At 46.0% G+C, this 22,837-nt stretch overlaps 1 protein-coding gene across 3 annotated transcripts in view; it reads right to left on the bottom strand.

Annotated features, from left to right (window-relative positions):
- The window catches only part of KCNC2 (potassium voltage-gated channel subfamily C member 2), a 736,065-nt gene extending 713,859 nt beyond the window's left edge, over positions 1 to 22,206 (bottom strand). For all 3 annotated transcript variants that reach the window (XM_086918116.1, XM_086918113.1, XM_086918110.1), the window contains exons 1-2: positions 21,739 to 22,206; positions 20,285 to 20,953 (exon numbers count right to left, since the gene is read on the bottom strand). In XM_086918116.1, the coding sequence (XP_086774242.1) occupies positions 20,285 to 20,884 (600 nt within the window). In that variant the 5' untranslated portion in view covers positions 20,885 to 20,953; positions 21,739 to 22,206. The remainder of the gene's footprint in view (positions 1 to 20,284; positions 20,954 to 21,738) is intronic.
- Between the last annotated feature and the right edge of the window lie 631 nt (positions 22,207 to 22,837).

Here is a 22,837-nt window from a genome sequence, read left to right on the forward strand (position 1 = left end):
CTCATCTGTTTCGGAGTCTCCTTGGCTCCATGGCAGATTGGAAGGTGCCAACTCTTCATCCGAGGATCAGGAATAGGTTTTATATGGCAAAGTCGGGTGGCACCGTGACTTCGATCAACTGCTTTGTGACTTACCTTGTGATGTCTATAGAGAGGGACACGCACGGTAACAGCATGCAGCATAAAGGGGACCAAGGTCGATGGGATGTCTTGGAAGACTGTAACATCTGAGCCACTAGCAGCTTCATTAGATGTTTCATTAGCACCTTCGATCGAAGTTGATGACAGAAGTCACACTCCTCAGAGTCATGGGGTTCCTCCAGGCGCCACATACAAACAGAGTGAGGGCCAGTAGCAAAATATTTTTGTCAGCAGGACCCACAAGGCTTGAACATCCAGCTCAAAAGAAGTTGTTTAAAGGAACACTGTTCCACTTGACGAAACCGTCGAGGTAGGACACAAAACGACATGAGGAAGCGTTGATCATATCCACGTTGTAAGCACAGAAAAGAATAAACTGACGTCAGCACGTTAGGGGAGGGTCTATATGGACACCCTAGACATCACATCCAGAGGACAACATTGCTATGGAGTCGCTTGACGCCCTCTACTGATGCGCCAAGATACTGCTCTTAAATATTTCTGGATCCCGTCTGGTGCCTGGGGAGAATATTAATATAAGGAATCGGAAGCTAAATGTCTCTATTAGATAAGGTAGTTCGAAAACACATTAGTGTCACCGATCACAGATGAGGCAAATTCCATCAATCTTCACAGGAGGACCCTCTCACCAGCACAATACTGAGGGTCATGAGTTCGATGCTGTCTTGGGATTTTGCATACTAAATGCATAGAACAAAGACCTCTGTCCCACTCATTTAATGTGAAATATCATAGCAGCCCCTACTCTTCCGCAGGGATAGGCAGTTTACCGATATGTGCCCAGTTCCCCTCCCTACATAATGTCGTGCCATTACAACAGAGAGCAAAGAGTGTCTTTCACCACCTGCTGGTCAGGTGCATTGAGAGGACAGGCCTTACAGTTGCAGTAGCCTTGCTCTCAACTGTGCACTGGTCTTTCATGGGGCATTCATATCATTTTAAACTCAGTATAATACAGAGCAGAACATGGTGGCCATTTTGGAAACGGTATTACTGTTCAAAACTAGCTACTTTCAGTGCAATGTTTCTGTTCAGAGTGCCTTGATTGCAGCTCTTCTCGTTGTATATTCCTTTAAAAGTTTCTATACAAATGCCCACCTTGGCCTGGCACAGCCTGAGACTGACTGGGAGGATTTGTGTCATATTATCCTTGCATATGCTCCGTGTATATGGATGGGGCTGAGCAGTAAGTAGTTGACACCCATATGACCAGTATCAGCTGGTGAACTTTAAAGGTGGCAGAGCTTAATCTTTGGTTCAAATCCCAGAGAGAAAGCCTGACTTCTCAGAGGGTTTGTGCGGGGAGGAGCTCTCTCAGTATTCTTCTCAATTTCTCAGTCTCACTCATTCTAAGTCAGTCAAACTCAGTCTCGTGCAATCTCATTCATTCTCACTCAGCCCCACTCATTTTCATTCAATCAATCGGCTCTGACTTTTCTATCACTCTATCTCACTCTGACTCATTGTCTCACTCATTCTCTGACTCGCTCAGTCTCTGTCATTCTCATGCCCACTCAGTGTTGCTCATGCTCAGTCAATCTCACTCAGGCCTACACATTTTCACTCATTATCAGTCAATCAATTTTACTCTGATTCATTCAATCTCACTGGCTTGCCTAGCCTCAATCATTCTCACTCCTTCCTACTCAGTCCCACTCATTCAGACTCAGTCTGACAAAATCAGTCTCACTGATCCCCAGTCTCTCACTCATGCAGTCTTACATACAGTAATGTTCATTGTCATGTTCCCTCATAGTTAAACTCGCTGTCATTCTCTTGCACAATAACACTCACTGTCATTCTACCTCACAGTAACACTCACTATCATTCTACCTCACAGTAACACTCACTGTCATTCTTCCCCACAGTAACACTCACTGTCATTCTTCCTCACAGTAACACTCACTGTCATTCTACCTCACAGTAACACTCATTGTCATTCTTCCTCACAGTAACACTCACTGTCATTCTCCTTCACATTTACACTCACTGTCATTCTTCCCCACAGTAACACTCACTGTCATTCTACCTCACAGTAACACTCACTGTCATTCTACCTCACAGTAACACTCACTGTCATTCTCCTTCACATTTACACTCACTGTCATTCTACCTCACAGTAACACTCACTGTCATTCTTCCTCGCAGTAACACTCACTGTCATTCTCCTTCACATTTACACTCACTGTCATTCTACCTCACAGTAACACTCACTGTCATTCTTCCTCGCAGTAACACTCACTGTCATTCTACCTCACAGTAACACTCACTGTCATTATTCTTCACAGTAACACTCACTGTCATTCTACCTCACAGTAACACTCACTGTCATTCTACCTCACAGTAACACTCACTGTCATTCTTCCTCACAGTAACACTCAACAGTAACACTCACTGTCATTCTACCTCACAGTAACACTCACTGTCATTATTCCTCACAGTAACACTCAACAGTAACACTCACTGTCATTCTACCTCACAGTAACACTCACTGTCATTCTTCCTCACAGTAACACTCAACAGTAACACTCACTGTCATTCTACCTCACAGTAACACTCACTGTCATTATTCCTCACAGTAACACTCAACAGTAACACTCACTGTCATTCTACCTCACAGTAACACTCACTGTCATTATTCCTCACAGTAACACTCACTGTCATTCCTCACAGTAACACTCACTTTCATTCTACCTCACAGTAACACTCGCTGTCATTCTTCCTCACAGTAACACTCACTGTCATTCTACCTCACAGTAACACTCACTGTCATTATTCCTCACAGTAACACTCACTGTCATTCCTCACAGTAACACTCACTGTCATTCTACCTCACAGTAACACTCACTGTCATTCTTCCTCACAGTAACACTCACTGTCATTCTTCCTCACAGTAACACCAACTGTCATTCTACCTCATAGTAACACTCACTGTCATTATTCCTCACAGTAACACTCACTGTCATTCCTCACAGTAACACTCACTGTCATTCTACCTCACAGTAATACTCACTGTCATTCTTCCTCACAGTAACACTCACTGTAATTCTACCTCACAGTAACACTCACTGTCATTCCTCACAATAACACTCACTGTCATTCTTCCTCACAGTAACACTCACTGTCATTCTACCTCACAGTAACACTCACTGTCATTATTCCGCACAGTAACACTCACTGTCATTCCTCACAATAACACTCACTGTCATTCTACCTCACAGTAACACTCACTGTCATTCTTCCTTACAGTAACACTCACTGTCATTCTTCCTCACAGTAACACCAACTGTCATTCTACCTCACAGTAACACCCACTGTCATTATTCCTCACAGTAACACTCACTGTCATTCCTCACAGTAACACTCACTGTCATTCTACCTCACAGTAACACTCACTGTCATTCTTCCTCACAGTAACACTCACTGTAATTCTACCTCACAGTAACACTCAACAGTAACACTCACTGTCATTCTACCTCACAGTAACACTCACTGTCATTATTCCTCACAGTAACACTCACTGTCATTCCTCACAGTAACACTCACTGTCATTCTTCCTCACAGTAACACTCACTGTCATTCTTCCTCACAGTAACACCAACTGTCATTCTACCTCATAGTAACACTCACTGTCATTATTCCTCACAGTAACACTCACTGTCATTCCTCACAGTAACACTCACTGTCATTCTACCTCACAGTAATACTCACTGTCATTCTTCCTCACAGTAACACTCACTGTAATTCTACCTCACAGTAACACTCACTGTCATTCCTCACAATAACACTCACTGTCATTCTTCCTCACAGTAACACTCACTGTCATTCTACCTCACAGTAACACTCACTGTCATTATTCCGCACAGTAACACTCACTGTCATTCCTCACAATAACACTCACTGTCATTCTACCTCACAGTAACTCTCACTGTCATTCTTCCTTACAGTAACACTCACTGTCATTCTTCCTCACAGTAACACCAACTGTCATTCTACCTCACAGTAACACCCACTGTCATTATTCCTCACAGTAACACTCACTGTCATTCCTCACAGTAACACTCACTGTCATTCTACCTCACAGTAACACTCACTGTCATTCTTCCTCACAGTAACACTCACTGTAATTCTACCTCACAGTAACACTCAACAGTAACACTCACTGTCATTCTACCTCACAGTAACACTCACTGTCATTATTCCTCACAGTAACACTCACTGTCATTCCTCACAGTAACACTCACTGTCATTCTTCCTCACAGTAACACTCACTGTCATTCTCCTTCACATTTACACTCACTGTCATTCTCCCTCCGAGTTACCCTCACTGTCATTATCCCTCACAGTATCACTTACAGTTCTTCTCCCTCACAGTAACACTCAGTGTCACTCCCACATTCAATATCATTCACTCTTGCTCATACTCAATCTTCCTATCAATAATTCTCCCTCACTGACTCTCTGCACTGATTCTCTCACACACACCACATGTTCTGTCTCACAGACACACTCGTACCCACATGCGAAGCACACAATATTTAAAAGCTTTAAATCTTTTTTTTTTTACATACCTTTCAGCAGGTACGATTGGGACTCTTGCTTGCATGGAACTAAAACCTTGAACCTGCAGGGTTGCAGGTACCAGGTTTCAGTGACTGCTTTTTCTCTTCACCCTTTCCCAACTCTGTGATGAGTTGGGAATTAGTGGGGTGACAGGCTGATGGGCACGTCCACGGCCACTCCGTGGTCTAAGCCTGCAGCGCCCACATCTACCTTTAGCTGTGACGCTTAGCACATAACAAAGGGGGGTGGGGGGGGGGGGGCACAGAGGCGTGCGAGAGCTCCATGGCCAGGGATGAGATCTCTCCCGTCCTGAAATCTCTCGCTGAAGGCTGGTGTAGGCACTTTTGTGTGCCTGCGCCAGCCATCAACGGAGACTATTGACGGACCCGAAGGAGGCCGGCATTTTGATTATACCGACCTAATAAACGTTGATGAAACTGGCTTTCTGTTAATACACTTACATGTGGCCCAAAAGTCAACCTACAGTCGAGCTGGGCTCTAGAAAACGTTCAGAATGTGAGTCCTTCTTTTGTTGCCATGACGCCCATCATGGTATATATGCGCCGACTCTCAGACTTTTTCCCCCCTTATTATATCCACTTTGGGATGTATATTCGAGTTTGACCTGTGCGTGCACTTTGTAGCGTGAAATACCTGTCCAGGAGGGCCTGAAAGAAGCCACCGAATCATCAATGCGCAGAGGGTGGTTTACTCACATCCTGGCCGTAACATGGCCCTTGCGCATCTCAGGGCCCACAGATGGATAATAAAGAATTAGAGAGCTGACTGTGTGAACGAGCGGCGCCAGAAAAGCAAGGACGCATTTGGGCGCTATGCTGCTGTCACAGCGGAAGAATTTACACCATTCGTTTTGGAGCAGATAGTGCAAATTAGCAAGAATCGAGCAGCATCCGAGGGGAGGATTCTTAAATGTGTGTAACACGCGGCATGGCACCCACTCTGGCACAGTGTGTTAGTCTAGGTGCCACTATAGTTATGTAGGAAAATAAACCGTTTTAAATTCACAATTCACGGCGCCGCTGTGTTTCCATGGTTACCGGGACGCCTTAAAACTTTTAGAGCGAAGAAATGAATGTCTGTGAAAATGTAAAAGCCTACACGGCGTGAACAATACAAATGAGGAGACGGGGGTTGAGACAAACACGCGAGGCTGGCGGCCCTGCCTAGAGAGTACGAGCCGTTTGTACTTTCTAATTCAGTGCCTAGCTGATAATTCAGCGTCCCAGCATGCACCTGCACGGGATGTCTTCCTGCTTAAAAGGTCTGAAACGTGTCTCCTGTTTAATCACACGCAAAGATGGGTTGCGCAGGAGGAAGTCCTGGAAACAGCTGAGAGGCAAGGGGGCGTCAGGGTAGATCGATAGATGTATGCGTTGAGCCAATATCTGCTTCTGAATGAAACTACACATCGTGCTTATTGATAATTTAGGTGTAGGAAACTAACATAAATAGCTCTTAGCGGAAGCCACAGCGATGATTTAATACACCGTGCCTTTAAGTCATCAAATCTCCAGACGACTCAAAAGGGGCAGAAACATTTTTTCATATCCCGGGTGCAGTGCTGAAAATATTACATATCTGAGAAATCCAATGCCCAAGAAAATGACCAAAGAGTAAAAAGTATACAAAATATGTGAGAACCTCACTTTAGCAAAACCAAGGGGTCTCCATCATGAACATTGACAACCATCTGTATAACTCTGCACTGATGTTCAAGTAAGTAAAATAATAAAAATAGGTGTGTGCTGTTTTCTGTTGATGCCAGGTTGAAGGGTGCCTATGCAGATTTTATTTCACTCGAATTCAGTTGAGTACTCAAGATCTTTTGCGGAGACAAATCCGTACTGCTGACTTCTGTGCTGACAGGACTAACAGCCGTTCCTTTTTCAAGCTGACTGTGCGGAGTATCATTTAACTAGCTGTTTGTAACTACTATTATTTAACGGATTGAGAAATGAGGAAGCAGTGACATTAATACTACGTAAAATACAGATCATTTTTTCTCTTGCCAATATCCATGCAGAGCATTGACAAGATGTCTCCTAAAGATTCATTTTGCAGATATAATGTCAAACAGTGCATTGGTAAACACGAGAGCAGTAACGTTGGTCACATTTTATACACTCTGAAGGCCACTTGTTCGTCCCACATTACATTGGTGGACATTTGGTGGCAATGATGCATGTTTATAACTCACTGGTCCAGTAAAATTGAAGTATTAAAAACCTACTTTACACAGGAGAATATCACCAAAGGATTTTTATGACGTGCCGTATATTTTAAGTACCGTAGGTATGTCATATTTATAGTCCATGTTACAAGGGGGCTAGAGCCGAATGTTCTTTCCATCAACAATAAGCGATTGTTGCAGACAGCCTACATTATTTACATTGCACTGCTCCAATTGACAGACCAGCCGCGGTCGGTAGTGGGATGACCTGCAGGGCGGTGACGTGGGGAGGGGGAGGGCCAGGGTGGGGGATAGTAATGTATGGATTATGGAGTATTACAGGTAAGTAAACATATAAATAAATAAAACGAATTTCTGTGCTTGCACTGCATCCCCAAATGCGATGCAGTGAGCGCAACGAAATTCGTTTTATTTATTTATATGTTTACTTACCTGTAAAACTCCATAATCCATACATTACTACCACCCACCCCGCCCCTCCCCCTCCCCACATCACCGCCCTGCAGGTCATCCCACTACTGACCATGGCTGTGACAGACCCTTGTAGGGTTCGAAGCTCTGTTCCTTTCTCTCTCAAACACCCTTATCATGTGGACTCAACACATTGATTTATGTTATTAGTTCTGAAACAGCAATATACCTGTATACTTTAACAGCCTCCGGAGTTCTCTTACTGCTATTGGAAGGGTCATCAGGCGATTGAATGTTACTTCCCCTTTTACTGGGCTACAAAATCTATCAGGTACCTGATGATTCAATTAGCTAAATCTACAGACTTTGTTAGGGCCTGGGTATTTACTAGAGTCCTCACTACACACACACTGGATTGAGAAAATACCAGCTCTGAAAAGGAATGTCCCTCCTTAAGCTTTGTTCCTCTGACAGGTCATGCTTTTGTAAAGAATGGACAAGAATATGTTTTCAAACAGACCAGGTGGTAGAGGGAGTGACTGTATAAGAATGTCTGCCCATCTCTAAGCATAAAAGGTTATTCCTACATTAACCTCATAACTAGGCTGGTGATTGACATAGAATTCATTGGCAAAGAAAATATATCTGACTTCTTTTACCTCACCATTGGCCCTGATTTGTTATAATGCATGCTTCCAGTAGAGCTCATAGCCAATAACAATGGTTCATCTGCATCTTCATTACTAAGAAGTTTCACAAGTGGATATTGTAAGCTTCATCAAAGTAACATCTTACAGTTTTTGGGACCAAGTTAGATGCCTGGTGTTGGATGATAGATTATTAGTAGGGGTATATATGCAATAAGGCCACCAATGCAATACAAGGTTAAGATAAGGTATCAATACATACATTAGCCCCTGGCTCAACCCTTTGTAGCTGCGATGAGAAGGCAGGCTTAACTCAGGAGGCAGGTATGTAAAGCATTGAAAAGCACCAATGCATTAAAAAGTAAGACACAGCACACAATAAAAATCCCACACAATTTATAAAGATAGAAAATATTTGTAACTTTAAAATAACACCAAAGTGGCAAAATCCAATATAGGGAACCAGAGATTTGAATTATTTAAGATGACTCCCTTTATAGTGCTTAAAAACATATAGTGCCAACTTTGGACATCTGGTCGCACTTGACCGGGACAAAGTCAAAGTTTGAGGCCAACCACAATGCAGGTCTGGTTGAATACACTAAGTGGACTTAGAAACTTTTCTGGAGGATTTTGTCTCGAGATTGTGCTGTCCCCTCAAGCAGGCCGATTTCAATGCAACATCATCGGATTGCTTCTTGTACGAGGCCCCGGTTAAATCCTGGAAGTCTGGAGCTTTCAGCAGGACAAATTTGAAATTTAGGCCGGTGTGATGGTTGAAGTTAGTTGACTTGACTCTTGACGTCTTTTCGGGCTGCTTATTAAGCATTTTCTAACGCCGCTCTCTTGGCAACTGGGCTTGCGCGGAGAGTGTGTCTCTACACAGGGAGGAAACCGCTGGCCTACGGAAATACCCGATAGCCCAAGACTGGGATGCTACCCTAATAGCTTATCACCGAGCGTGCGCCCAGGCCGGCATTGAGTGCCGCCCCGACACAAAATAGAAGGGGCCCATCACTTGGCACAGGCTTCGCCGCCACCCCCCCCCCCCCTGCCCCCGGCTCCTGAGACCTCGCACGACAGAGATGTCCCCTGCCACTCCCCCCCGCCTTTCGCCCCCCCCCTCGCCCTACAGCCGCAGCGACACCGCCTCTCCAATTGTCCCCGCCCCCGCGCGACCCACACAGGATGCACCACACACAGCTAGAGTTTTAGATACACTACCACCCACGCAAATGCAAGTCCAACAGTTATTGAAATGTTTCTCCCCTCCCCTTGTATTATGCTCCCCCGTTATATCTTTTGGTTGACACAGAGGCTGTTCATACTGTACTCATGATACTGCTGGGTCCCCCTTCCCTGTTCACGTCTCGCATGAAGCAGGCTGGATGCGTCCGTGGTCAGGGAACAGGCACCCAGCGACCCATACGACAGCAGAGGGTATGACACCGCCTCTACCCGCTACCGTACTGATCAGGGAACTCGACTCCGAACAATGACTGTTGGCTCTCGTGACCACGCTGGTCCTTCTGCAGTGCTACGACCTGCGAGCACTGCATCATGAGACATTTCCTGGTACTGTCACTTATGGACTAATGCACTTCCATCAGCTAATGTTTATTTTCACTCATGTATAACCGAACTGTCACAATGTACTATTTGCTGAGTGCCGTTTGAGACAATAATGCATTGTTATGACACTGTATGAATAACTACTGGCTTATCTGTGAAACTAAATAAAGTTTGGGACCGTTGGTCTTAAAAAAAAAAAAAAATTAAGCATTTTCTAAAAGTTGTTCCAAACTTCTGAAACTGCTTCCTGAAGTTCCTCTTGAGGTTTCAAAGTGTCCAAAACACAAATCCAAGGATTTAGAAGTTCTGAGATGGTCATTGGATGTTCACGGCTACAATTCCCACAATGCACCTGGCCAAATCCTTAATAGTCCACTGGATGCACTCCAGGCTGGGTACTTCTTGAGAGAGATGGTGCAGGGAAGCTATGTTAACCTGTTGCTTTCAGGGAGTCCACTCCTAAATCCTTTTTAAAGCAAGGGCAAGGCAAAGTCCTCAGGGCTGTAGTTCCAAGTGTGCAACAGAAGCAGTCATTCAGATTACAATCCTTTGGGGTGCAGACCAGGGTTCCAGCAGGGCAGGCCTTCCTGTAGTTTCAGGCAGCAAATCCAAGTTGCTATGCAGCTCTCACATATTTATTCAATGATCTGGGGCAACAAGCGGGGGAGTCACCCATCCTTAATGAAGTGCCGGGTGCCACCCAAAAGCATGACCGCTTACTCCAAAGTGTGGATTATTCTAGTCCCACGAAGTACTGCACTTTAAATTTCAGGACGGAGAATTTCTCCCCTTTGGACTAGAAGCTGGCTAAGCCAACTTACTGGTGTGGCTCATTTCCATTAACACTCCCCCTCCAGAGCTTCTGCAAATTCCAATCCCGGACCTGCCATCTGGATGGGGGTACAGGAAGAGCGGGTAGACCTGGCTGGCATTCCTTACTGCCCTGCTCTCTTTGAATCCCAGTTTGATTTAATAGCCCTCAACCTGGCATGTCCTCTGCAACTGCAGAGCTCACCCATCAGATAACCTCTGCTCAATGCAAGCCACTTTTCACCTCATCAAAGCAGCCTGGTTAAGTCTGTTAAGGCTGACCAACCAGTAAAGGCTTCTAGAAGGCTGGATTTTGGCTCACAGAAAGGAAAGTCCTATAACTTATTTTCTGTACCAGTTATGATAAATTCAACAGTGGCAAGATGTTAGATTTATCATTGCCAATCTTTTAAGTCCCTGAATTACATTTTGAGCCCCTTCCTAGCAATATTTATAGTTAAGTAACATATTCCAGTGTTAGCCTATGCAGCTAATTATCTACAATGGGGGGTGTTGTCAATGGTCTAATCTGACTTAGTCTGTTCAATTGATGGGTTCCTGCCACATCCACTGACTCCTCTCTGTGTGAAGCTGTGAGTGTGGTTTCAAACAAATGCCTATGTAGGAAAACAAGATGACCTTGGCACTTCGTTTTTCAGTTAGAGGGTAGGAGAGATTTCTACCTGCTTAAAAAAACACAGCTTGTAATCGCTTTTTTTACCATCTCTAGGGGATTCCATTTGCCTTAAAGCACTCGCTCAAAGCAGGAACCATATCACGCCATTGGGTAAGTGGAACAGAAAAGTGGGGAGCTTAACTAGGAATCAGTTTAGATTCCTATGGCTTTCAAGTTTTACTCTTTAAGACTCCCCTGCTCCCCCTACTGGTGCTTCTCAACAAGATTGGTTAAGGAGAAGAACGGAAGTACTTCCTACAGCTGTCTGAGAAATCACACTTTATCGCCTGGAGGAAACCAGGAAGAGCTATCACTGCCTCTGGCCATTATCGCTGCTTCATAGACTTACTTCATTCAGGGTTGTGCAAGACAACTTCCTACACTACGTCTTTCTGCGGTCAGTGAAACCTCACTTCAAGACTCTCACCACTCGGCCATAGCATGCCAATCAAAGTTCCTAGTTATGTAATGACCAAGTAATCTTTTAGACAACTGTATGCAAGCAACATGATTTAAAAACAATCAATGCTCTGCGTATGTTTCCCAATTGTTTAAGGGCATCTCTTTTCTAAAAAATCAAGACAAAATTCAGTTCACTCTATTCCTTGTGACACACACAGCAAAAACAGAGTACGGTGGTGGTGTAATGGTTTTTCCCAGGTGCAAACAGTACATGTCATGGCAACAGATGCCTTGTCTTTGCACAGACAGAATTAAAGAGAGTTATCTGCTCTAATGATGACTCAGAGGAAAGAGGCGGGTAGATTCACTGAATGACTCCTCGTGTGATCCATCCCCGGCCGCTGAGACGCCAATCAATCAGAATGAGTCATTTCCGGTGGGATCTCGCTTTGCTGCAGCAACCCTGCGCGCAGGCCTGGAATCAACATGTCTTCATTTCTTTAGTATTCTATAAGTGAAATGGCATTGTCAACAATAATTCCCACCACCAGAGAGGCGAGTAGAATAAAAGAGCAAGAAGGCTGCTCTCTAAGCTGGACTTGTGAATAAAAAAGGGTATACAACCTTTACAACGAATCTTTTACCACGCACTACCATTACAACGCAGTCATTACAACGCTAACCATTACAACGCATTGCGCTGGGGGGCGCTCTAGGATAGGGAATAAGTTTAATTTACTATCCAACACCTTCCCTAGTGTCCACGGGGACTGGAGTTGGAATAGTAAATTAAACTATTCACTATCCAGCACCCCAAAGCGCTATGCGTTGTAATGGTATGCATTGTAAAAACCGCGTTGTAATGGTATGCGTGGTAAAAGTATGCGTTGTAACGTCATACATCCATAAAAAAGACAATGTTAGACTTGTTTATTAAATATCCTAGAAATGCTGCAACTGCTGTCCCCAGAGGATGATGGTACTCTCAATTTATAATTGTGAAATTGAAGTAAGGAATGTTAAGTCATTTGCACAAAGGACATTTGCAATATAGGCACGCGATAAATATTTGAATGAATGTTTCCTAAACTAGAAGACCACATCTCGACCAGGCGCTAACAGTTGATATTACACCTCTAGGTGCTTAACACTAACACCAGTAGGCTGTTTACATTTATTGGTATGATTTAGACAACCCCAGTGTCATAGCAAGGGTGATATGGGCCCTAATAAAGCACTGAAAAGAATTAACTCCCTTCTGTTTTGGGAGTAAAGGCAGCATTAACTGCAGTACGGTGGCCCTTTACATCCTCTGGGCCATGCTCTGGTGCCACTGCACCTGCTGCACTAATGATAGCCTTTTCCGGTCCCGTTCTGCAGGCCACAGTACATGAAATGCCCAGAGTGGTGCCATTGTTTTGAGAGGTTTAAATGGTGTGCTAATCGGCTGCATTCATTTCAGCGGCCGTCTCTGGAGTCTTCAAGATGCTACACATCGTTGTTTAGCCACTGGCGGCAAACAGGGCTGACTAAAAAAAGATGTAGAGAAAAATAGCCCGCCACTTCCAAAAAAGAAACATGGCGCTAAATAGCATCTCGCTACAAGTTAGTGCAGACCAGTAAACACAGCATCTCCCTGGGCAGTTCATGGGATGCTGCCATGGCTGGATGAGCTCTTCATCGGGATCGGCTTATTATCAAGGTCAGCTCGTTAACTTTCAGCTGGTTTCGCCCTTGCCACTCAGAACACACGTTCAAATAGTAAATTCAGAGTTTAAATAAAACACGCGCATGTCTTCTGAGTATCAATGGCCGTTGGGGTGACCTGCGGTGTAACCAGTGTCAGTGAAGCGCCTTGTTCAGCAATATGCTTCTTTTTGGGAGTTCTCAAGGTTAAAATATCGTCATGTCTATCACTCCCATATGGCCCTTCCTAACGTCTCTATGGTTCCTGTTCTTCCACGTTTCTCTGCGCCCTTCTCTAACTCTGTCCACCGCCCCACTCTCTTCCCCACGCTCTTTTAGTCCTTTCCTTCTATCGTTCGTTCTGTGTTCTGTTTTGTTTCCACCTATGTCTTTCCAATGTTATGTCTTCCATAGGAGCACCGGCCCAATCTCTCTCGAGTCATGAATGAACCCAGAGCCCTCTCCCCCCCCTCTCTAGCCTTTCATTTTCTCTCCATCATCCTCCCGCCGTCCTTTCCCTCCGCCGACTCCTCTGCCCCCCACCTCTCTCTCCCTCCAAGTCCCTGTCTCACTACCTCCCTCCCTCATCTTCCTCCCTGTCCTCCTCTCTTCCTCTCTCCACAACAGGTTACCATGACAACTTATATTTCAATTTCTGTACATTTCTATTTTTAGAGGCGCGGTTTAGGGAAGGAAAAAAGTCACAAATCATAAATACTAAATGCCTCCCTGATCATCGGAATCAAAGCACGTATGTCTCTGGCATGTGTACTTTCACTGCGGAACGTGTAAATGACGGTTTCCGTCAAGGTTGCAGGGCACGCGATGACACACGAAGAAGGCACGTGCTTCTGCCCGAAGAGAGGAAACAGAAGAGCTACTTCAGATGCCACGCGGAACTCTGTTGGTAATAGGTCCGGATCTGTGGCACATTAGCCACATAAAAAAATACATTTTAATACAATGAACCTAATCAAATCATTTTCGTAGTCAGTGGCTACGCTGTCGATCTGTCTTGGACCAGGCTTGTTTGAACCTATGATGCACACGCCAGAGGATGGAATGTTTGAATTAATCTCAGCTAGAGGCAATCGCTCGGGCTGCATCCTAATCCATCGTTTTTTACCCACCATGCCACTTTAGTTTGTACCCAGCCAAATGAAAATCAGTCTTGACCCAGCTCCTCATGGGAATAGTCCAGCCGGAACTGCCAGGTCAGGACCGGTCCTCCCTGAACTGGAACACAATCTACTAAATCCGGTTTCACCCTAGTCACAGTTGTGTATACTTACTGTGTGGGACGGGTATGCCCAGACCTGGCTCTTGTGCTCAGTGTGTCACTGCAACTGGAACTGGGCTGATATACCCATAACTAGGGCGGTACCCGTTTGGGTTGCTTGTGTTCCGGTTCGGGAGGGCCTGATTTGGCAGTTTGAGCAGGACTGTTCCTATTGGAGCAGGGTCAAGACTGATCTGCATATAGCTGGGTCCAAACTGAGGTGGCATGGTGAGCAAAATAACGATGGTCTGGGATGCGGCTGAGTGATTACCAGTTGCTGATATTAATTCAAACATTCCAATCATCACCTTTTGTATACTTATTGTGTCACACCAGAGTTAGGTGATGCTGTACAGAAGCCGCCATGTTGCAAAAAGTGAGCAAGTTCATCCTTAGGTAGGAATGCTGCTGGGAAACATCGCAATTACCTGCTCAGATATTAACAAACATCTGACCAATCAATGTGTCTGGAATGTACGGAATTTAAAAAGCAAAAGTTTCGAGTCAGAATGTGACGCTTTCTTTAAGCAATAATTGTTCTGTTCTGACAATTTCGGAAGCAGAACCTATAACGTGACACGCCTGTGGGTGCATTCCATTAAAACAATTTCGATTAGTGATGTTTGCACATCCGCCAATACAAAACCGCACGTAGATTTAGTTAATTTAGCAAACATAAGTTCTGCACTCCTGCAACGTCTTTCCATGGTCGAGTTAACATAGCTTTCTGATGCAAGGACCAGGCTTGCCATCTTCCCCAAACAAGATGGTGCCCCCTGACATGAAGTAGTCTGACCTGCTGTATAGGTAGGTTGATGCAGAATGTCGCACTCAACAAATACAATGTTAATCGCAAGCCTTTTTCATTTCACTACGTGACTTGTAGGAAATTACAAATAAAATACTCCAATTTGAAGACGGGCTTGAGAGATGAAACACTGTGGGGTCATGGTAAGCAGCAACTGATCGGTTCTTAGTTTGAACTGGACGCCCCAAGTACTTTCTATGGGGTGTAGTCTAAGAGTTCTGAGGTAACTTGAGTGATGCGGTGTGGTCTCTGAGCACTGTGGTGTGCAGTGTAAGTGAGAAGGTCTGCATGTAGAAAATGTTTGTGGGGGAAACAGCCTTTACAACGCAGTCATTACATCGCATTCCCTTTACAACACAATTGTTACAACAAGCACGTCATAAGAACGCAATGCCTTTACATCACAAGTCATTAGATCGACTTTCTGTAGGGGGCGCCCCAACCTAAGGAATAGAATATTTTACTATTCTGACACCTTCCCTACTGTTGAGCAGGCTGGAGTTGAAATAGTAAATTATACTATCCTTAAGTCCAGTACGCCCCCTACAGCAAGCCGAGCTAATGACTTGCGGTGTAAAGGTATCGCGTTGTAACAACACGGTCGTTGTAACAACTGCGTTGTTAATGAACGCAATGTAATAATATGTGTTGTAACATGCTATATTCATGTGTGTTGGTAACCAGAATGAGTGCGGTGGCATGAGATGTTAAATCAATGGCGAAGGGTGAGTGCTCTTGGTGTGGTTGCTCAGGGGACAGCAAGAGTGCTGCCATATCTGTGCTTGCTTTAGACTGCCGTGTTAGTGCAGTGGCATGCAGGCTGAGTTTAGGTAAATGTAATTTGAGTGCAGCTTAGTGTAAAGTAAAGTAGTATTTGGTCTGTGGTGCAGTAACAGTGTTATCATGTGCAGTGTGAGTGCTGTGGTGTGCAGAATGAGTGTAGTCAGTGTAGCGCATTTCCTATTGAATACAGTTGGAGTGTTTTTTTAATGCAATGGTACAGTGTGGGTTCAGTGAGTGGAGTATCAGAACTTTGGGTGCAGTGAGTGGAGCGGTAAGCCATTGGGTGCATTGAGTGGAGCGGTAAGCCATTGGGTGTAGTGTGTGGAGTGGTAAGCCATTGACTGCAGTGTGTGGAGCGGTGTGCCATTGGGTACAGTGAGTGGAGCGGTGTGCCATTGGGTGCAGTGAGTGGAGCGGTAAGCCATTGGCTGCAGTGTGTGGAGCGGTGTGCCATTGGGTGCAATGAGTGGAGCGGTGTGCCATTGGGGGGCAGTGAGTGGAGCGGTAAGCCATTGGGTGCAGTGAGTGGAGCGGTAAGCCATTGGGTGCAGTGAGTGGAGCGGTAAGCCATTGGGTGCATTGAGTGGAGCGGTAAGCCATTAGGTGCTTTGAGTGGAGCGGTAAGCCATTGGGTGCAGTGAGTGGAGCGGTAAGCCATTGGCTGCAGTGTGTGGAGCGGTGTGCCATTGGGTGCAGTGAGTGGAGAGGTAAGACATTGGGTGCAGTGAGTGGAGCGGTAAGCCACTGGCTGCAGTGTGTGGAGCGGTGTGCCATTGGGTGCAGTGAGTGGAGCGGTAAGCCATTGGGTGCAGCGAGTGGAGCGGTAAGCCATTGGCTGCAGTGTGTGGAGCGGTGTGCCATTGGGTGCAGTGAGTGGAGCGGTAAGCCATTGGGTGCAGTGAGTGGAGCGGTAAGCCATTGGCTGCAGTGTGTGGAGCGGTGTGCCATTGGGTGCAGTGAGTGGAGCGGTGTGCCATTGGGTGCAGTGAGTGGAGCGGTAAGCCATTGGCTGCAGTGAGTGGAGCGGTGTGCCATTGGGTGCATGCAGTGAGTGGAGCGATGTGCCATTGGGTGCAGTGTGTGGAGCGGTGTGCCATTGGGTGAAGTGTGTGGAGCGGTGTGCCATTGGGTGCAGTGAGTGGAGCGGTGTGCCATTGGGTGCAGTGAGTGGAGCGGTAAGCCATTGGGTGCAGTGTGTGGAGCGATGTGCCATTGGGTGCAGTGAGTGGAGCGGTGTGCCATTGGGTGCAGTGAGTGGAGCGGTGTGCCATTGGGTGCAGTGAGTGGAGCGGTAAGCCATTGGCTGCAGTGAGTGGAGCGGTGTGCCATTGGGTGCAGTGAGTGGAGCGGTGTGCCATTTGGTGCAGTGAGTGGAGAGGTGTGCTATTGGGTGCATGGTTATAATTGTAGGGTGAAGTGTTAAGTGCAATTGGCTGCATGTTCGTCCTATGGTGCAGGGTAAGAGATATGGGGTTCATGGTGTCATGAAGTGCAGCCAGCAGTGAGTAAAGCTCTGCTTTGGTTATTAGGCCAAGCAAAGAGGGTGATAGTGTCCAATGTTTACTCCTTGTATGGTCCGCCCATTCTGGATCCGTTCTTGATCATGGAATCCATTAACCTGCGTTCTAATCCCACTTTCACTATTACGAATGTTCAGTGATCCTATCCAAAGACTTCCTCTGTCACTTCCTTCACTGCAAAAACTGGTATTGCTTCAGCGCACGTGAAAGCACCAGAATAAAATATTACATAAACATTGTTTTTGTTTTCACTGTGTTTCATTTTCTTCAACTGATGGGAGCAAATTCCATTTAAAATAACTGTGGGTTTGCGTCTGGAAATGCACGTTCATTCATAATTTGCCTCTACTGTCCGAAGGCACACGAAATCTCCTAATTTGAAACATGCGAAAAACCCCATCAGCAACCAAATACCAACAGCACTTGGCAAAATCACAAATATGTAACACAGCGATCACATCAGCAAAGTAAATATGGCAGCCAGCAGGAGATGCATATGTTTAAGTGTTCCAAATGTGGCAACCCCCCATCACATATCAGTTTGTAATTGAAAGGCCCTATCACCTTTTGAATTTATATATGCTACTGACAAAAGGAGATGTACTGTGCTAACATTCAGGGAGTACACGTACAACACCTTAAGTGGCGTCAGCACGTCACCTTTGTCGTCTCATGCGTAAGATTGAACGATGGTAATCATGCATGTGAAAAACAAAAGCAAAGAGAAGCATCGTTTCCAGTTTGAACAATTCGCTTTCACACCTCATTCCACAGGCCTACTTTTTGCAGTCTACTTGAGTTTGGCCGTGTTTTAGTTTCTTCTTTATGTTTCATATGCACTTGAACTAAGAGACATCATTCTATAAATTCAGATCAACTATTCATGTCTACCAACAATCAACAATGAAATGCCAAACAAACACCACACCAGATCCGCTTCCAAGCCAGGGCCATTCTGACCTGAATGACCTCTGCTGACCTTCTGAGAAGTTAGGAGGAATTCACAAAGTTAATGCTTCGCTGCCATGTCACAATCATTTACAAAGTGATAGACCTAAACCTCTGAATGTAGTTTCGTGTGCCAGAAAAAAAAGACAGTAAAATTAAATCACAATCCGGAAAAGCGTCTTTCCAATGCTAGGATGACATGATACAAGAGCTATCATGCACATGGTTAGAGCTCACGTATGTCAGATTTAGCTCACCACACATAGTGAAATTCCCCCCATAAACTCCAAGAAAGTGAAATATTGCGATCACAAGTAATCAGTCACTAGAAAAGCCGAATTAACATTCTAATGCTCAATGTACAGAAAAAGTGTGCACTAAATGAATGAATGCATAATACACAACCAAGCACTGCTTTTTGGGGTACAGGTTTACATGATACACTTATTCACCGCTTGCCCAGCATACCCCAGCAGCTGGGAGATCGGCCAGTTGAGCTAAACTACTACGAATGGCTTCATTTTGGTGTACCTCTGCTTACTGCACAATGCATATGTTATGGCTTGTAGTATATGCAACAGGAGTCACGCATAAACCAGCAGGGGTCTAGGCAATATCTGTATCTTACAACAATGTCCCAAGGGGCATTATTTTGAAAAAAACAATGTTGTCATTCATACAATACTTGTGACCAATATATTGCATTTGTAAATGAATTACATAACAGGATATATGATTATCCAAAAGACAAGTATTTAATCTTCTTATTCAATTAATTATCACCGGCATTAATTATTATTTTAAAAGGAGAAAGTGCTCAGTATGCAAAGTGAACACACTGTACTTGTGAAGTTTGTGTTAATGGCGCAAAGTGATACACATAAAGAAAAGTAAATTAACTGTGAAAAATATTGATACTACAATATTGTGCATGAATAAAAGTAAAGGTCAAAAGTTCATACATCCATTATTGCACAATAAATGTCCTTTTTCAGTCGTAAAACTGTTGAAGGTGTTTTGATCGTCCTCATTTTGTCAGTACAGACGCTCTACTACTTCCTTCATTAAATTATTTGATCACTCTTGAATTCATCCTATCCATTGAAACTTATACAAGCAGTAATCAAATCATTTGTGCTCCTTTTTGTCCTGATGATGACTTGATAAACTAAAAAAGGCTGAAACGCTGTCGGCAGTTTTCTGGTTGAACAAGGATATTCATTGTGAAATTACGCATATATGAACTTTTGACCTTTACTTTTACTCATGCACATTATTAAACTATCATTACTTTTCGTCTTTACCTTACTTTTATTTATGTGTATCACTTTGTCTCATTCCCATGAACTTTGCGTGGACTGTGTATTCACTTCGAGCATTGAGAACGTTCTCCTTTTAAAATGATAACTGTTGCTGTTATTAATTATGGTATTGAATACGAAGGTTACATTATTGTGTTTTGGGCTACTGGCTGCTGGCCATAGCTCCTGGTTGTCAATTCATTTACAAACGTAATACATTGGCCTCAAATATTGTATGAATGACGAAACTGTTTTTTTTCTCCAAAATTATGACTTTTGGAACATAGTTATAAGATACCTTCTGGCTTGTGAACAAAATGCAGGTGGTGATTGAGGCTGGAGTATAGATAAGTGGATTCAGTGTCTAGTTAGGGCCTCGACATCCTTTCTAGGGTATTGAACCAGAAGCCAAACCTCTAGTTCCCAAAATGTTGGCCACTTCTTGCCACTCAAGATGAGCTAGGTATTTCCTAGTGCACAGACATTAAGAAGTGACTGGCCTTACCCTGGCGGCCCTGGAAGAATAAGGATCCTCAAAGAGCGCCCAAATTCGGGGCTGCAGCCGCCGCCAGCGTCCAGGCTTGCCCTCGGGGCCCCCAAGCACGTCCTCAATCCCCAGCCTCTTGTCCAGTTCTTCTTCGTCGGGGTCGGCTCCAAGCCCTCCTGGGTCCCCTCCAATGAGGTCAGGGGTCTCAAAGATGTCCAGGGCCTCCTCGGCATCGCGGTGCTGGCGGTAGGTCATCCAGCAGCAGGGCTCCACGTCCGTCTCGTCGATGCCCCAGAAGGCCAGCTCCTCCTCGAAGAGGGGCCCGCACACATCTGCCGGGCAGTGCAGCTTGCCCGTGCGGTAGTAGTTAAGCACATAGGCGAAGACCCCAGGGTGGCGATCAAAGAAAAACTCATTGGATCTGGGCGATGGGGGGCTCGGAGGGTCAAAGCAGGCCGGGACCAGCTGCTGCTCGGGGTCCCCCGACTCACTCTGGGCCTCTGTGGCGAGCAGGGCTAGCCGAGTCCCCGGGAGGGTCTTCAGCGTGTTTCGGTAGGTCTCGTGCCGGGTGCCCCCGACGTTGAGGATTATCCTCTCGTTCTCGTCGATCTTGCCCATCTCTCTGGATCAGACATGACTCGGGCGACAGATCAAGAAACCCAGGATGGAATAATAGGAACCCAGATCCTAAAAAACGCAAACAAGAAATCGTTAGGGGTAGCATCGATTAGAGAAATGAAAACTCTAGCGTGCGACTTGGAGTGAAACGCCTCAATGTCAGCCTGAGAGTTGAGCTCTTAGAGCGCGCATCACTTGCCCTTGGTGGGTCTGGTCTACTTGTTTCAGGACTGGCCCTCACCCCGGCTTGATTTATATTCAGAGATTTGTCTTTTATCTGGGAGTTGGTTCATGATAATCCACAGTGCGCACGTGTGACTTGTAGCACATACATTACAACCCAAGTCACCGCCAGGTGTAAACTCCACCGGCACACTCCCACGCCACATGCATATAGTTCATAATCTTTATTTTCAGTTCATGGCATTTCTGTTTACCTATCTCCGCTAAATCTTTCGGTTCCCTCCTCCACATACTGTTCTTCTCCTCCGTGTTATTCTCATTCTCTCGCACCCCCCCCCCCCCCCACCCAACACACACACGATCCCTGCAGACATGAAATAGCTCAAATCAAAGGCAGTGACAAGCCTGCCGTGATCGCCCTCTTCCCTCGCTGTCTCCTTGGGGTGCTCTCAGACTGTCTGACTCAGAGCGGGCAGCTTCGGCTGCCGAAGCATGCCTAGAATCTTTTAATGGCACTGACAGCTGTTGCTTTCTTGGCAGTAAAAGAAATAAAATCGCAGGCACATCCAGGCGGAAAGGAGGCGACAATTCAGAAATCACAAATTGTATGTTAGAAAATAATCAACAGGCGCTGCGTGTGGAGACACGAGGGAAGGGGGCACTCGCCGTACCTTAATAGGCTGAGATGAAGTGCCCTTTCTCTCAGCAGGATGCTTTCCACCATGCAGGTGCTCGCGGAGACACAGCACTGTGAGGAGCGTGCGCAGGGCAGAGCTACTTGTTGGGCGAGTCCAAGTGGCCCTGTGCCCGGCTCCAGGGTCAGACCAAGCTCCTGGAGGCGGCCCTCCCCCAGCTCATTCCGCAATGTTTGGCAGAGAGCTTCTCGCTTTAGAAGCGGTGGTTCCCGCCAGGGGAGGGGGAGCTAGCACGGTGATGGGTCATCCTCGCTGACACTTCTCTGCCGGGAGGGGCTGTCACTTCTGAAGCTCTGTTACGCTCGTTTGCTTTGGCGAGGGAGGGCGGGAGCCTCGGCAGCCCCGAGCCCTGCCACTCGCCAGCCGAAGAGCTGACCCTTCAGCACCGCGCCCTCAGCGCTGCCAGGTTCTCGCGGAACGCCTGTCCCCCCGGGACCCGCCGCGGAACAGCCCTTTCAGCCTGCTCTCCCTTGTGGAGCCTCTCCGAGCAGTCCCTTCAGCACCGCGCCGATCCCCTTCGGAGCCCGCCGAGGAGCTGTCCCTTCAACACTCTGTGACACGCTGCTTTGCCCACGTCGAGCGCCTGTTCCTTCTTGAGTACAGCACTACAAGAGGAGCTGTCCCTTCAGCACCATCAGCAGTGCTTCCCGCCCATTACGTAGCACCGAATAGCAGACATGGGAGCTGTCTCAACAGCACCACACACGTCGCACTTATGCTCGGGAGCACCCACCACCCAGGGCTCCCATGCCACGATCGCGTTCTCCTCCTCAAGGGAAGGGGCACTCATGCTCACGTCCAGCTCCTGAGTGATGGGTACCCTCCGCCATCTGCCCACCGCAGTCTATCCATGCAAAGAAGCGGGGGTGCCCTGAGCTACAGGTGGTCCGTTTGCTCATCTGCTCTTCACCAACTCTACCGAATGCCTCTTTGTTTAGGATCGGGCTTTTCCACCACATCTGCAGCTTTGTGAAGACTAAATTGACACCCCAGCTAAACCAAAATGGATGTAAAAAGGCGCATCCTCCCAACTCCTCAGCCATTAGTCATAGGCACGCTATAGAGACACCCCCTC

Source organism: Lissotriton vulgaris, chromosome 1_1 (genome assembly GCF_964263255.1).
Source record: "Lissotriton vulgaris chromosome 1_1, aLisVul1.2, whole genome shotgun sequence".
Classification (NCBI taxonomy): domain Eukaryota; kingdom Metazoa; phylum Chordata; class Amphibia; order Caudata; family Salamandridae; genus Lissotriton; species Lissotriton vulgaris.